This window comes from Chrysochloris asiatica, unplaced genomic scaffold (assembly GCF_000296735.1).
Source record: "Chrysochloris asiatica unplaced genomic scaffold, ChrAsi1.0 scaffold00003, whole genome shotgun sequence".
NCBI lineage: Eukaryota > Metazoa > Chordata > Mammalia > Afrosoricida > Chrysochloridae > Chrysochloris > Chrysochloris asiatica.
In genome coordinates this window covers 1558538-1570797 of record NW_006408521.1, presented here as the reverse complement: position 1 = coordinate 1570797, position 12260 = coordinate 1558538, and the positions used below count along the sequence as shown (strand labels likewise).

Genomic DNA, 12260 nt, shown 5'->3' with positions numbered 1-12260 from the left:
GACATATTGTAAGGAGGAAAGAGTCCATGGAGAAGGATATCATGTTTGGTAAAGTGGACGATCAGAGAAAGAGAGGAAGGCTCCAATGAGATGGAATGGCACAGTGGCTCAAATGAGGCTGGCTCAGAACCAGGCAGTTTTTTGCTCTATTGTGCATAGGGTCATGATGAATCGGTATTGATGTGATGGCACCTAGCAATAACAATATTGACTATGCAAAGGCTTTCAATTGTGTAGATCATGACAAACTATGGATAACTTTATGGAGAATGGGTATTCCAGAACACTTAATTGTGGTCATGAGGGACCTGTACATAGATGAAGAGACAGTTGTTAGAACAGAGTAAGGGGATGCTGAATGGCTTAAAATTAGGAAAGGTGTGTTCCAGAGTTGTATCCTTTCATCATTCCTATTCAATCTGTACACTGAGCAAATAATCTGAGAAGTTGGATTATATGAAGGAGAACGTGGCATTAGAATTGGAGAAAAACTCAACAACCTGCTGTGTGCAGATGACACAACCTTACTAAAAGTGAAGGACTTATACTACTTACTAGTGGTAATCAAAAACTACAGCCCTTGGTATGGATTGCACCTCAATGTAAAGAAAACCAAAATTCTCAAAATTGAATCAATAAATAACATCATGATAAACGACAAAAATATTGAAGTTGTCAAAGACTTAATACTGATTGGATCCACAATCAATACTCATCGAATAAGCAGTCATTAAATGAAAAGTTACTTAAAAACCCTCTTTAAATTGGTTAAGAGCAAAGATATCAGTTTGAGGACTAAGATGCACCTGACCCAAGCCATCGTAGTATTTTCAATCACTTCATATGCCTAAGTATTTTAAGTCTACTTCACATTAAGCAAGCAAGGTTGTGTCATCTGCATATGGCAGGTTGCTAATGATTCTTCCTTCATTTCTAATGCTATGTTCTTTTTTATATAATCCAGATTCTCAGATTATTTACTCAGCATACAGATTGGATAAGTATAGTGAAATAATACAGTTCTGGTGCATATCATTCTAAAACTTTCAGCTCTTTTCTAACAATTGTCTTTTGATGTATGTATAGGTTCTCATGAAGGAGCTCTGGTAGCGTAGTGGTTACGAATCGGGCTGCTAACCTCAGGATCAGCAGTTTGAAACTACCAGCTGTTCCACGGGAGAAAGATGAGGCATTCTGCTCCCATAAAGATTTACAGCCCCAGAAACCCTGTAAGTGTTGCTATGAGTCGGACCGACTCCATGGCACATAATAACAACATAGGGTCTCATGAGCACAACTAAGTGCTCTGGAATAACCATTTTTCACAATGCTATCCATAGTTTGTTAGGATCCACACAGTAGAATGCCTTTCATAAATCAGTTAAGTACAACTAAACATCTTTCTGATATTTTCTACTTTTAGGCAAAGATCCATCTGATGTCAGTAAAAATAGCACATTCTCTTCTGAATCTGGCTTAAATTTCTGGCAGTTCCCTGTTGACAGACTGCTGTAACTATTTTTAAGTTATCTGCAGCAAAATTTTACTTGCCTGTGATATTAATGATACTATGAGGTGATTTCTGCATTACGTTTCTTTGGAATGAGCACAAATATGGATCGCTTCCAATCAGTTGGTCAGGAGGCTGCCTTCCAAATTTCTTGGCATAGACTAGTGAGCACCTCAAGCACTGCATCAATTTGTTAAAACATTTCAATTTGTAGTCCATCAATTTCTAGAGCCTTGTTTTTGTTTTGTTTTGTTTTACCAATAACATCAGCACAGCTTGGATTTCTTCCTTCAATACCATAGGGTTTTTTGTTTTTAATGTTTTATTGTGAATTATATGGTAGTTTACATGGGGAATACCATAGGTTTTTGACCATATGCTACTTCTTGAAATGTTTGAACATTGACCAATTCTTTTTGGTATAGTGACTCTGTGTATTTCTTTCATCTTCTTTTGATGCTTTCTGTATCATTCAATATTTTGTCCATGTTGTTGTTAACTGCTGTTGAGTCTGTTCTGACTCATAGTGAACTTGTATTGAGTTTTCAGAAAGCGGCTTGTGGGTTTGAACTGCTGACATTAAGGTTAGCAATCCAATGCTTTTCTTACAGTGCCACAGCAAGACTCCTTCAATATTGCAACTCAAGACTTGAATTTTTTACTTCAGTTCTTTTAGCTTGAGTGTTTTCTTCCCTTTTGTTTTTCTAATTTCTGGTTTTTGCACATTTAATTATAATAACGCATTTTGTCTTCCCGGGCTACCCTTTGAAATTTTCTGTTTGCTCTTTTACCTCCTCATTTCTTCCATTTACTTTAGCATCTCTACGCTGGTGAGCAAATTTCAAAATTTCTTCTGACATCCATTTTGATCTCTTCTGTCTTTCTTTTCTCCTTAATGACTTTTTGCTTTCTTCCTTTAAGATCTTCTTGATGCCATCCCACAACTCTTCTGGTCTTTGGCCATTTGTATCTAATGCATCAAATCTGTTCCTCAGATTGTCTCTAAATTCAAGTGGGATATATTAAAGATCATATTTTGACTCTCATTGACTTGTTTTAATTTCCTTCACCTTCAGCCTGGATTTGCATATGAGCAATTGATGCTCAATTCCACAGTTGGTCTCTGGCTTTGTTTTGGCTGATACTATTGGGCTTCTCTATAGTCTCCTCCCACAGATGTAGTCAATTTGATTGTGTATTACATGTGGTGAAGGCCACATATAGAATCACCTAACGGTACTTTACAACAACTCATACTGTTGGAAAAGCATATTGGAATAAATAAGACTATGGTCTTGCAATATTCTATCATGGTATGTCTAGCATTATTTCTATTACCAGGGCCATATTTCCAAACTACTGACCCTTCTTCTTTGTATCCAACTTTGGTATTCCAATCATGAGGAATTATCAGTGAATCTTGGTAACAAAGTTCCACAACAAATAAGCCCTGAATTATGGTGTTGGTGAAGACTATACCATGGAATGACAGAGATAGGAACAAATCTGTCTCGTGAAAAGAATAGCCAGAATGCTACTTATAAGTGAGGATGGCAAGATTTTGTGTCACGTACTTTGGACATGTTATCAGGAGAAGGACACCATGTTTGTTAAAGCAGAGGATCAGTGAAAAAAAAAAACACTCAACGAGATGAATTGATACAGTGGCTGCAACAATGGGTTCAAACATAAGAACAGTTGTTAAGGATGGCACAGGACCATGCAAAGTTTCGTTCTGTTGTACATATTGTTACTATGACGAGCTCAACAAAAGTGACAGAAAAAGGAGAAGACTCAACTTTCTTGGGGCTATAGAAGCTAGAGGTAGACGGCATTTTAAATAGCAAAGGAAGGCTATCAATCAAATGGTGCAAAAATACCACAAAGACTAGGGAGTGAATGGGGTGATCCTGGTGAAAATGGGTTCTAGTAGTGTAGAAAGCAGAAGCCAGGCATTAATGGGTGCACTATCGAGGGAGTGAAGAGCTAGTGGACTTCTCAGCCGGCACTGTTAAACAAAGGGAAGTTGAGAATGGTGAAAGCAGAGATGAGAATTCCGAGCTGAAGGGATAATTTACCCTTGACTTGGAAAAGTAGGCAAGCAGGATAAACTGGATAAACAAAGCTCCTTTTTTCTTCCTAAACAGGAACTAAGGCTGTAAATAAAAGTAGTGTTATAGTCGTGAATTAATTAAGTGCCATCGCGTTCCCCATGCATATATTGTTGTTAAGTGCCATCGAGTCGGTTCCGACCCATAGTGATCTTGTATAGGGTTTCCAAGGTGCAGCTGGCGAGCTTGAATCACCCCCATCTTGCAGTTCGAATGGTTTTGCAGTCTGGCGTATTAATCCACAGCGCCACACCAGGACTTCATGTTGTTGTTGTTAAGTACAGTGGAGTCCGTTCTGATTCATAGTGAGTCTGCACAGGGTTTCCGAGGCTGTACATCTTTACGGGAGCGAAAGCCTCATCTTTCTTCCGCGGAGCAGCTGGTCGTTTCGAACTCCTGATCTTGAGGTTAGCAGCCCGTTTTGTAACCACTACGCTACCAGAGCGTCTTGGAGAGCAGGAAATTGAGGCGATGCATGTATTTGAGAAACTAGTGAAATGTGTAACAGCTGTGGTGTGTTCCATAAGGATGATTATTTTTATGAAGATTTAAAAATTCCTGTAAGTCCTTGTGTAGCTGTGAGATAAAGCACTGGACCGCAAGGTCGGTTTTGAACCACAAGGTCGACGGTTCAAACTCACCAGTTGCTCCTTGGAAACTCTATACAGTGTTGCTATGAGATAGAACCGACTGTACGTGCAATAACAACAAAAATAGCAACATAAGTTTTTTCTGGAGTCCTGGTTTGGCGCTGTAGGATAATCATTGGACTGTTGAGGTCGACGGTTCAATCCCACCAGTGACTCCTTGGAAACCCTACTGCTGTTATTGTTGTTAATAGCGGACCTGTATAAAGTTTCCGAGGAGTAGCTGGTAGGTTTGAACCGGCAACCTTTGGTTCGAAGTTCAAGGTTGATTCTACAGTGCCACATAAGGAATCCAGGAAACCCTATACACATAGGGCCCCTATAAGTCAAAAATGCGTCGATGGCATTTAACAACAACAACAACAAATTCTAAACTGACTCATGTGTTGTCCCCATTTTACAGATGGGAATCTTCAGTTAAGTGATTTGTCTCAAAGTAAAAACAGACGAACTCCAGTGCCGGCTGTTGTAACCCCAGGCTTCCTCGATGAGGTCAGCACTTAGTCAGGGGCCGGCGCTTAGAAGCAGGAGGTTTGCGGTTTCCGTCGCCCTGGCAGCAGAGCAGAGGGCGCAGAACTACACTTCCCAGTGTGCCAGGCGGGGCGGGGCGCCGGCGGGGAGGGCGCAGGCTCCTACCCAGAAGCAAAAGCGGAAACAAAAGAGTCTCGCCGGTGTCCCCGCCCGCACACTCGCACTCTCGCGCTCGGGCGCACACAGTACAGACACAGGCGCCCGGAGCGAGCTAGCGAGCGGCGAGCGGGAGACCCACCGGACTGAGCCAGGCGAGCAGCCAGTGAGCCGAGCCCGCGACGACCCCACGCCCCCGAGCCCACAGTCGCCCCCCGCTGGCCGGTGTCCCCGTCGCCCTCCCTGACCCATGGCGCTGAAGCGGATTCAGAAAGTGAGTGCCGGGGCCGGGCCTGGGGCGGCGGGGTGGGCATCGACCCCTACCCACGTCGACCCGGATGAGGGTTCCGAGAGACCCGCCGGAAGGACACGGGATGGGAGGGTGGCCAGGGGTGGGGGCGAGGGGTCGGCAGCACCCGCGGGGTCAGCGGGTACCGGACAGGTGAGGTGGGAGCAGAGACAGGTCCCTGGAAACCGGAGATGCCTAGAGATCGGGGGCCCGCTGCGCGCTGGCGCCGAAGCTGCTCCAGGATCCCACGGCTGGGGATCCTCCTCGATCTCCAGCCCTTCCCCAGAATCTGTGCCTCACGGTCACGGCTGGATTTTGCCCTACACTGGGCTAGTTTTGGCTCCTGTCATGCTGTTTTCTGCACGCTGTTTCTTAAGCCTGTCGTCTTTTATGTTCTTGCTTCTCCGGGCCCCTGGAGAGGGCTCTGAAGGTGTGGTGGGCCTGCAGCCTTTATCCTCTGAGCTGTTAGATTTGTTCTTTCTTTCTTCTGCTCAGTTGCCCGAATGAACTGCAACAACCCTTTTGGGGGCAGAGAAGTCAGTCTCTTTCTCCTGCCCCTTCTATTTTGGTGCCTCTGCTGCTGCCACTTGAGGTCACATAGCTGTAGTGAAAACATAGTTGCTGATACACAAGATGAGACCTCCTGGCTGTGATTCATGGTGACTGAAGCCAAACAGGTTTTTTTTCCCCTATGATAAAGTTATATGTAAAGTTCGAGACACAACAGAAACTGCCACAAATTAAATTGTTAGATGCTTTGACACATGGCTATAGAATGAGGAAGAAATGTCTGTATTCATTTAACAAGTAATTATCCGTCCCAGTTCTGTGCAAAGAATTGTCTTGTATATTTTTATTGCTACTGTTTCAAGTGTGAACATAGTACTAAACTGGGATTTGGACTTTTTCTTTTTGTTCACTTTTATTTCTTGTTGGGTTGTTTAGTCTGTTCACTGACCCAAGTTTTAGGTGTTGCAGTTACAATCCGTATTAGGAACACTGTGAATGTTTTTTTAAGTGGCGAGTACATTCTGCAAATTAAGCCAACACTGGACAGTGTGTTTTGAAAATGATTTTTTATCAAATTTTCAACCTCAAATCAATACAACAGTAGTATATGTTGGAGTCCCTAGGTGGTGCTAATGGGTTAAGGCACTCAACTGCTAAAGAAAGACTCCTGGAGGTTCTAGTTCACACACAGGTGCCTTGGAAGAAATGGCTGGAGATTTACATCTCAAGGGTCAGCCATTGCAGACCTTATGGAGCACAGTTCTCTGACCTGTGAGGTCATCGTGAACCAAAGTTGTGTCAACAACAGTTGGGTACTACTTAGTTGTTAGGGCAGTGATGGAGATGTGCACACATTGTGTTCTGAGTCAGCACTGGTGACATCCTTAAGCACAGAGGACAGCACCTTTTAGACCTAGCCATTTTTTTGGTTGTTTAGCATGTACAGGTCATTTCACAGCAAAACACCTAACAGTCAGTATTTGTTGAGTAATATATTTTCTGATTTGAAGATGATGTAATTACACATTTCTTGTTTCATTTATGTAATCTTAAATTTGAAACTACAGTCAGCACTTTGGCTATACCTTGTAAACTTATTCATGATGACGTAATGTGGTTCACATTTGGATCGAACATATCTTCCAAGGAAGTTCAGGAACTCAGTATTCTGGTTCCCTAGTTGGAGGAATTTTTCATATGACATTGCATGTACCATAGCATTTAATTACTTTGGAATCACAGTAAGTGGATAGTCAAAGAAATAGGGATGTTATCTGTAAATATCACACCAGGCAACTTTTGTTAGTTGAGTCAATGTATATATTTATAATGCACTGAGCTTATGCTTATGTTTATAATATTGTATAAACTCACCTCAAAAGTACTAAAAAGTTACTTTTAGTAACTGTTAATATTCATTTATACCAGAGTTGTCCTATACAAAGTATCTTTTACATAATATCGATGTCACACCTGTGTCCAGTTGTTGTTTTGAAGGAGACTTTTGGGATCACATAACTTCTCCATGTGTCAGTCTTTCGCTTCTCTTTTTTATCATCAGGCAAGTAAATTTAGACAAATCTGTCTTTTAATCATATGTTCAAGGCATTCCCTCAAACCCAGGGGGAGTTATTTTTATTGCTTCCCTACTCTCCCTTCCTTTCTGTCCACCCACCTGGTATGGCACTGATTTATGAGCCATAAGGTCGGTGGTTCAAACCTACCTGCGGCTCCTCGAAAACCCTATACAGGGTCACTGTGATTCGGTAGTGACTTGATGGTACTTAACAATAACAGCAACCTAATTAGAAGCCGATTCAGGTTTAGGTAAGGGAAGCTGTTTGCCGTGAGGATGATTACAAAGCACTCTTTGAAACCAACATGCTACAAATTATTATTTGAATCTTGCATAGTCCAGCAAATGAAAATGTTTACTGACTTTTTGCCTTTTCCATTTAAGCCTATTAAAGTAACACTGTTGTATAACCTTCAGGTCATTGGATTGCAGTTTCACTTAAAACAGCAAAAGTGGCAGACTTGCGAGCTGTGTAGAGCCTGAGAGAACCCGCCAGTGTGGTGATTCTCAGGAGCGCAGGGGCAGGGCACAACTTCTAGCATGGTGTATCAGAATTTAAACTGTGCCCATGCTGAGAAATGGAGAGATGTTGAATCCCTGAGTTGTACTGGAATAGAAAGAAGATTGAGAGCCACTGATAATCTATTCTCTATTTTTTCAGTGTTCAAACATGGAGCCTGGAATGGAAGAGTGCTTTGTCCAAGACAAAGTGATTGGGCATATTTGAGGTTAAAAAGTTCAGGATTTCACACTTCTTCACTATGAAAAGGTTAAAGATGTTGACATTCAAATTGTATATACAAAGCATAGAAATATCATTGTTTAAAATGTAGTTTGTGGAGGTGGCTGTTGTGTATCACCGAGTTGGGTCTGACTCACAGAGACCTTATAAAACACAGTAGAACTGCCCTGTAAGAGTTCTAGGCCGGAGTCTTCTTGGGCGCAGATCTCCAGGTGTTTTTTCCAGTAGAGTTGCTGGCTGGGTTGGAACTGCCAACTTTTCAGTTGGCATTCCCATTGCTTAACCACTGTGCCATCAGGCCTCTTTGTTTTATGCCAGACTATACTAAATGGTTTAATATTCTAATTTAGACATTCTGTGCCAGTTTTGCATTTCAACTCATAAATTTACACACTCATGCCCTATTTTTAGATACAGTGAAAGATGTTATCACAGTCACCTAAATCACTACAGGGAAGAAGTTTGAAGAAGGTCTGAAGAAGGACACCTAAAACATTTCTGAAGAAAGAGGGCAGTTTTTCAACTATGCATGTATTATTTTCTAGTATTTGTTTCTAAATATTTCTTCTATCAATAATATGTTACATCTTTGAAAAACTTGCACTGGAAATCTTTTTTAAAATGATGAATGTTATATCCTAGTACTGAATATTTTGAAAAGAGACTAACCAAGAAAGCCATTATCATCATTTTCATATATTTTCTTCTAGATTTTTAAAAATTTGATGACGATGCTAAAGTAATGGTCATCAGTCCGTTGTTGTTAAGTACCATCGAGTTGGTTTCTACTCAAAGTGAGTAGTGACCTTGTATAGGGTTTCCAAAGAGAAGCTGGTGAGTTTGAGCTACCGACTTGCGGTTCAAACCGACCTTGCAGTTAGTTCAGTGCTTTATCCTACAATGCCGCACCTGGACTCCAGTCATCAGACTGTTGTTGTTGATGTTAAGTACCGTAGAGTCTGTTCCAACCCATAGCAACCCTGTATAGGGTTTCCAAGGATTGACTGGTGAGTTTGAACCACCGACCTGTGGTTCAAACCTCGCAGTTCAAACTGACCTTGCTTCGTTGTTGTTGGTATTGTTAAATACCTTCAGTCAGTTCCTACCCATAGCAATCCTGTATAGGGTTTCCGAGGAGTGGCTGGTGGGTTTGAACATTGACCTTGTGGTTCAAACTGACCTTATGGTCCAGGGCATTATCCTGCATTGCAACACCAGGAGTCTGTGGAGTGCTTGTTGCTGTTGTTATGTGCCATGGAGTCAGTTCCGAGTCATAGCGACCCTGCACAGGCTTTCTGAGGCTGTAAATCTTTACAGGAGCGTCTCTCTCCCGCGGACCAGCTGGTAGTTTCGAACTACTGACCTTGTGGTTCGTGGAGTGCTTAGTGAGATGTAAAATGATAGGTCTTTTTGTCTCTTTTGAAAAGTAACAAAAAAGTTTTATTTTGCAAATAAGGCAGCATATACTTGGTGTCCTGTTCTGTCTTCCAAAGGGAACATTTGATTTAATGTACGCAGCTGCTAGCAGACATTTGCATCCACCCAAATGTACCTCAGAAGAAAGATCTGGTGATCTGCTGCTTCCAAAAATTCAACTACTCATAACTCTGGAGTGCTGCTCTACTTCACACACAGGGATAACCATCAGTTGGTGTTGACTCAGTGACATCTGTTTTGTTTTGTTGTTTTAACCTAAAGGAGCTCTGGTAGCATAGTGGTTACAAATCGGGCTGCTAACCTCAGGGTCAGCAGTTCGAAACTATTAGCAGTTCCGCGGGAGAAAGATGAGGCGTTCTGCTCCCATAAAGATTTACAGCCTTGGAAACGCTGTGTAGGGTCGCGTTATGAGTAGGAACTGACTCCACGGCACATAACAACAACAAAATATAGGTTAAAAATACTTGGTAACATAAATTAAAATACAACTTTCTAATTATTTCCAATTAGTGAATCTTTTGATTTGTATGATCCAACTGTAACTATTTATGTCAGTTTAGAAAACCTTAGGGTACTTAAAATAGCTATAACCCTTGTGGATGGAACATCAAATGGAAGAAGAAGGTTTAGTTTCTATTCCTGGTTCTTTGACTTAAATTAGCTTCGCTTTCCTCATCCATACAGTGACGTTTACGCTAGAGCTAGTGTATATATGGAGTCCTAGTGTGATGCTGTGGATTAATGCTCTAGACTGCAAAGTCGGTTTGAACTGCAAGGTTGGCGGTTCAAGCTCACCATCTGCTCCTTGGAAACTCTATACAAGGTTGCTATGGATCGGAACCAACTTAACAGCACACAACAACAAGTGTATATATAATGGTCACTGGGAAAAGCACTATTGTAAGTGCTTGACAAATTTTAATTGATTTAATCCTTAGTAGACACAAAAGAAAAAATGGTTATTATCCTATTTAACAGATAAGAAAACTGAGGCACAGTGTCAGGATCACACATACCTAGTAAGTAGCAGAGGTAGGATTCCAAACCAGAGAGTTGGCTCCAGATTCCATACTCTTACTTCATATATATTGTGCTTAAACAAAAAGACATCTACAGTCAATGAGATTATAGTCATAAGTGGTTTGCAAGCTAGAATGTTCTATACAAATGTAAAGTGGTGTTATAATTAAGCACTTGGCTTACTTACTCATTTTCACTGACGCATCCTCAGTGTGTTGATTATGCATTGTAAATCTCTGCTGTGGAGTAATGTACACTGGATCATTTAGCATCCTAAATGAAGAACATAGCTTTGCACATCTTTGTTCCATCACGTTAAAATATTCTCCTCCAAATGGATTTAGAAAAATTGGTTGTAGGCTCATAAATGTTCTATCAAATGTATCTTTTCACTGTAGAGATTTCATTTTAGACAACTATTTATGAATTGATACAGATGTTTAGTTCCTGTAGTTGTTTGAATAATAGTTGTTCAGATTGCACAGATACATTAAGTTTTCAGATTACCAGATTAAATCCAAGACTCCAGGTTTTTTCAAGAGGAGGCTGTACCTTAAAAAAAAAGTGGAGCATGGTATTTATTCTGTTTGATAGATACATGGTTTACCTTGAGATAAGAATAGAAAGCACTCTTTAAGCCTGCATGCGAAAATCTCTGCTTTTAAGTGCTTGTAATTTAACTCAGTTTTTTTGCCCCTAATTCCATGTATTTTTTTTTCTCTATCTCAAAGAAGGTGTAAAAAGCTAAGGCAATCTATTATAGTTAAAAAGGTCTTAGGTCTGTCTCTGTGGAAATAAATACAATTAAATACGGCTGTTTGTGCCTATTTTAGGAAGCCAGGCACATCTAAAAACCAAAGTAAGCAGGATGTGGGATTGCCTCCAGTAAAGCAGAATCGGAGCATCTCTATTTGCTGAAGTACTCTGAAATACAAGTAGGAAACATATCAACTCTCTTTTTTTCATTTAATGAGTGCTGCTCCTGGTGTGGCAGTATAGGTTAAAATGGTGGACTGCAAGGTCAATTTGAACCACAAGGTCGATGGTTCAAGCTCACCAGCCGCACCTTAGAAACACTGCATAGGGTTGCTGTGAGTCGGAACTGACTTAATGGCACTAAACAACAAAAACTACTGGTGTGGAGCTGTATGATCAGTGCAGTACTGCGAACTCCAAGGCTGGCAGTTCAAACCTACCAGTTGCTACTCAGAAACCCTATACAGCAAGGGTGTTGTAGAATCGGTTCTGACTCACGACAACCCTGTTTAGGTTTTCTAAGGAACGGTTGGTGAATCTGAACCTCTGACCTAATGGTTCAAACTGATCTTTATCCTACAGTGCCACACCGGGACTCTAGCCATCACAGTGTTGTTGTTGTTGTTGTTAGATGCCATCAGGTTGGTACTGACCCATAGCGACTTTATGCAGAGCAGAACAAAACACTGCCCGATCCTGAGCCAACGTCACTATTATTGCCATGCTTGAGTCCATCCATGCTGCTACTTGCCCAATCCATCTCATTGGGGGTCTTCCTGTTTTTCTCTGACCGTCCACCTTACCAAACGTGATATCCTTCTCCAGTGACTGGTCCCTCTTGACAATATGTCTGAAGTATGAGAGATGAAGTTTGGCAATTGTGGCCTTCAAGGATCATTCTGGCTGCACTTCTTCCAAAACGGATCTATTGGTTCTTTTGGCAGCCCACGGCACTTTCAATATTCTCCTCCAACACCATAATTCAAAGGCATTAATTCTGCTACAGTCTTCCTTATTCACTATCCAGCTTTCACA

General features: G+C 41.3%; 1 protein-coding gene across 1 annotated transcript in view; it reads left to right on the top strand.

Moving 5' to 3' along the window:
* Positions 1 to 4952: 4952 nt before the first annotated feature.
* The window catches only part of UBE2D1 (ubiquitin-conjugating enzyme E2D 1), a 53576-nt gene continuing 46268 nt past the window's right edge, over positions 4953 to 12260 (top strand). Inside the window, exon 1 of the mRNA XM_006831101.1 lies at positions 4953 to 5169. Within this exon, the coding sequence (XP_006831164.1) occupies positions 5146 to 5169 (24 nt within the window). The 5' untranslated portion in view covers positions 4953 to 5145. The remainder of the gene's footprint in view (positions 5170 to 12260) is intronic.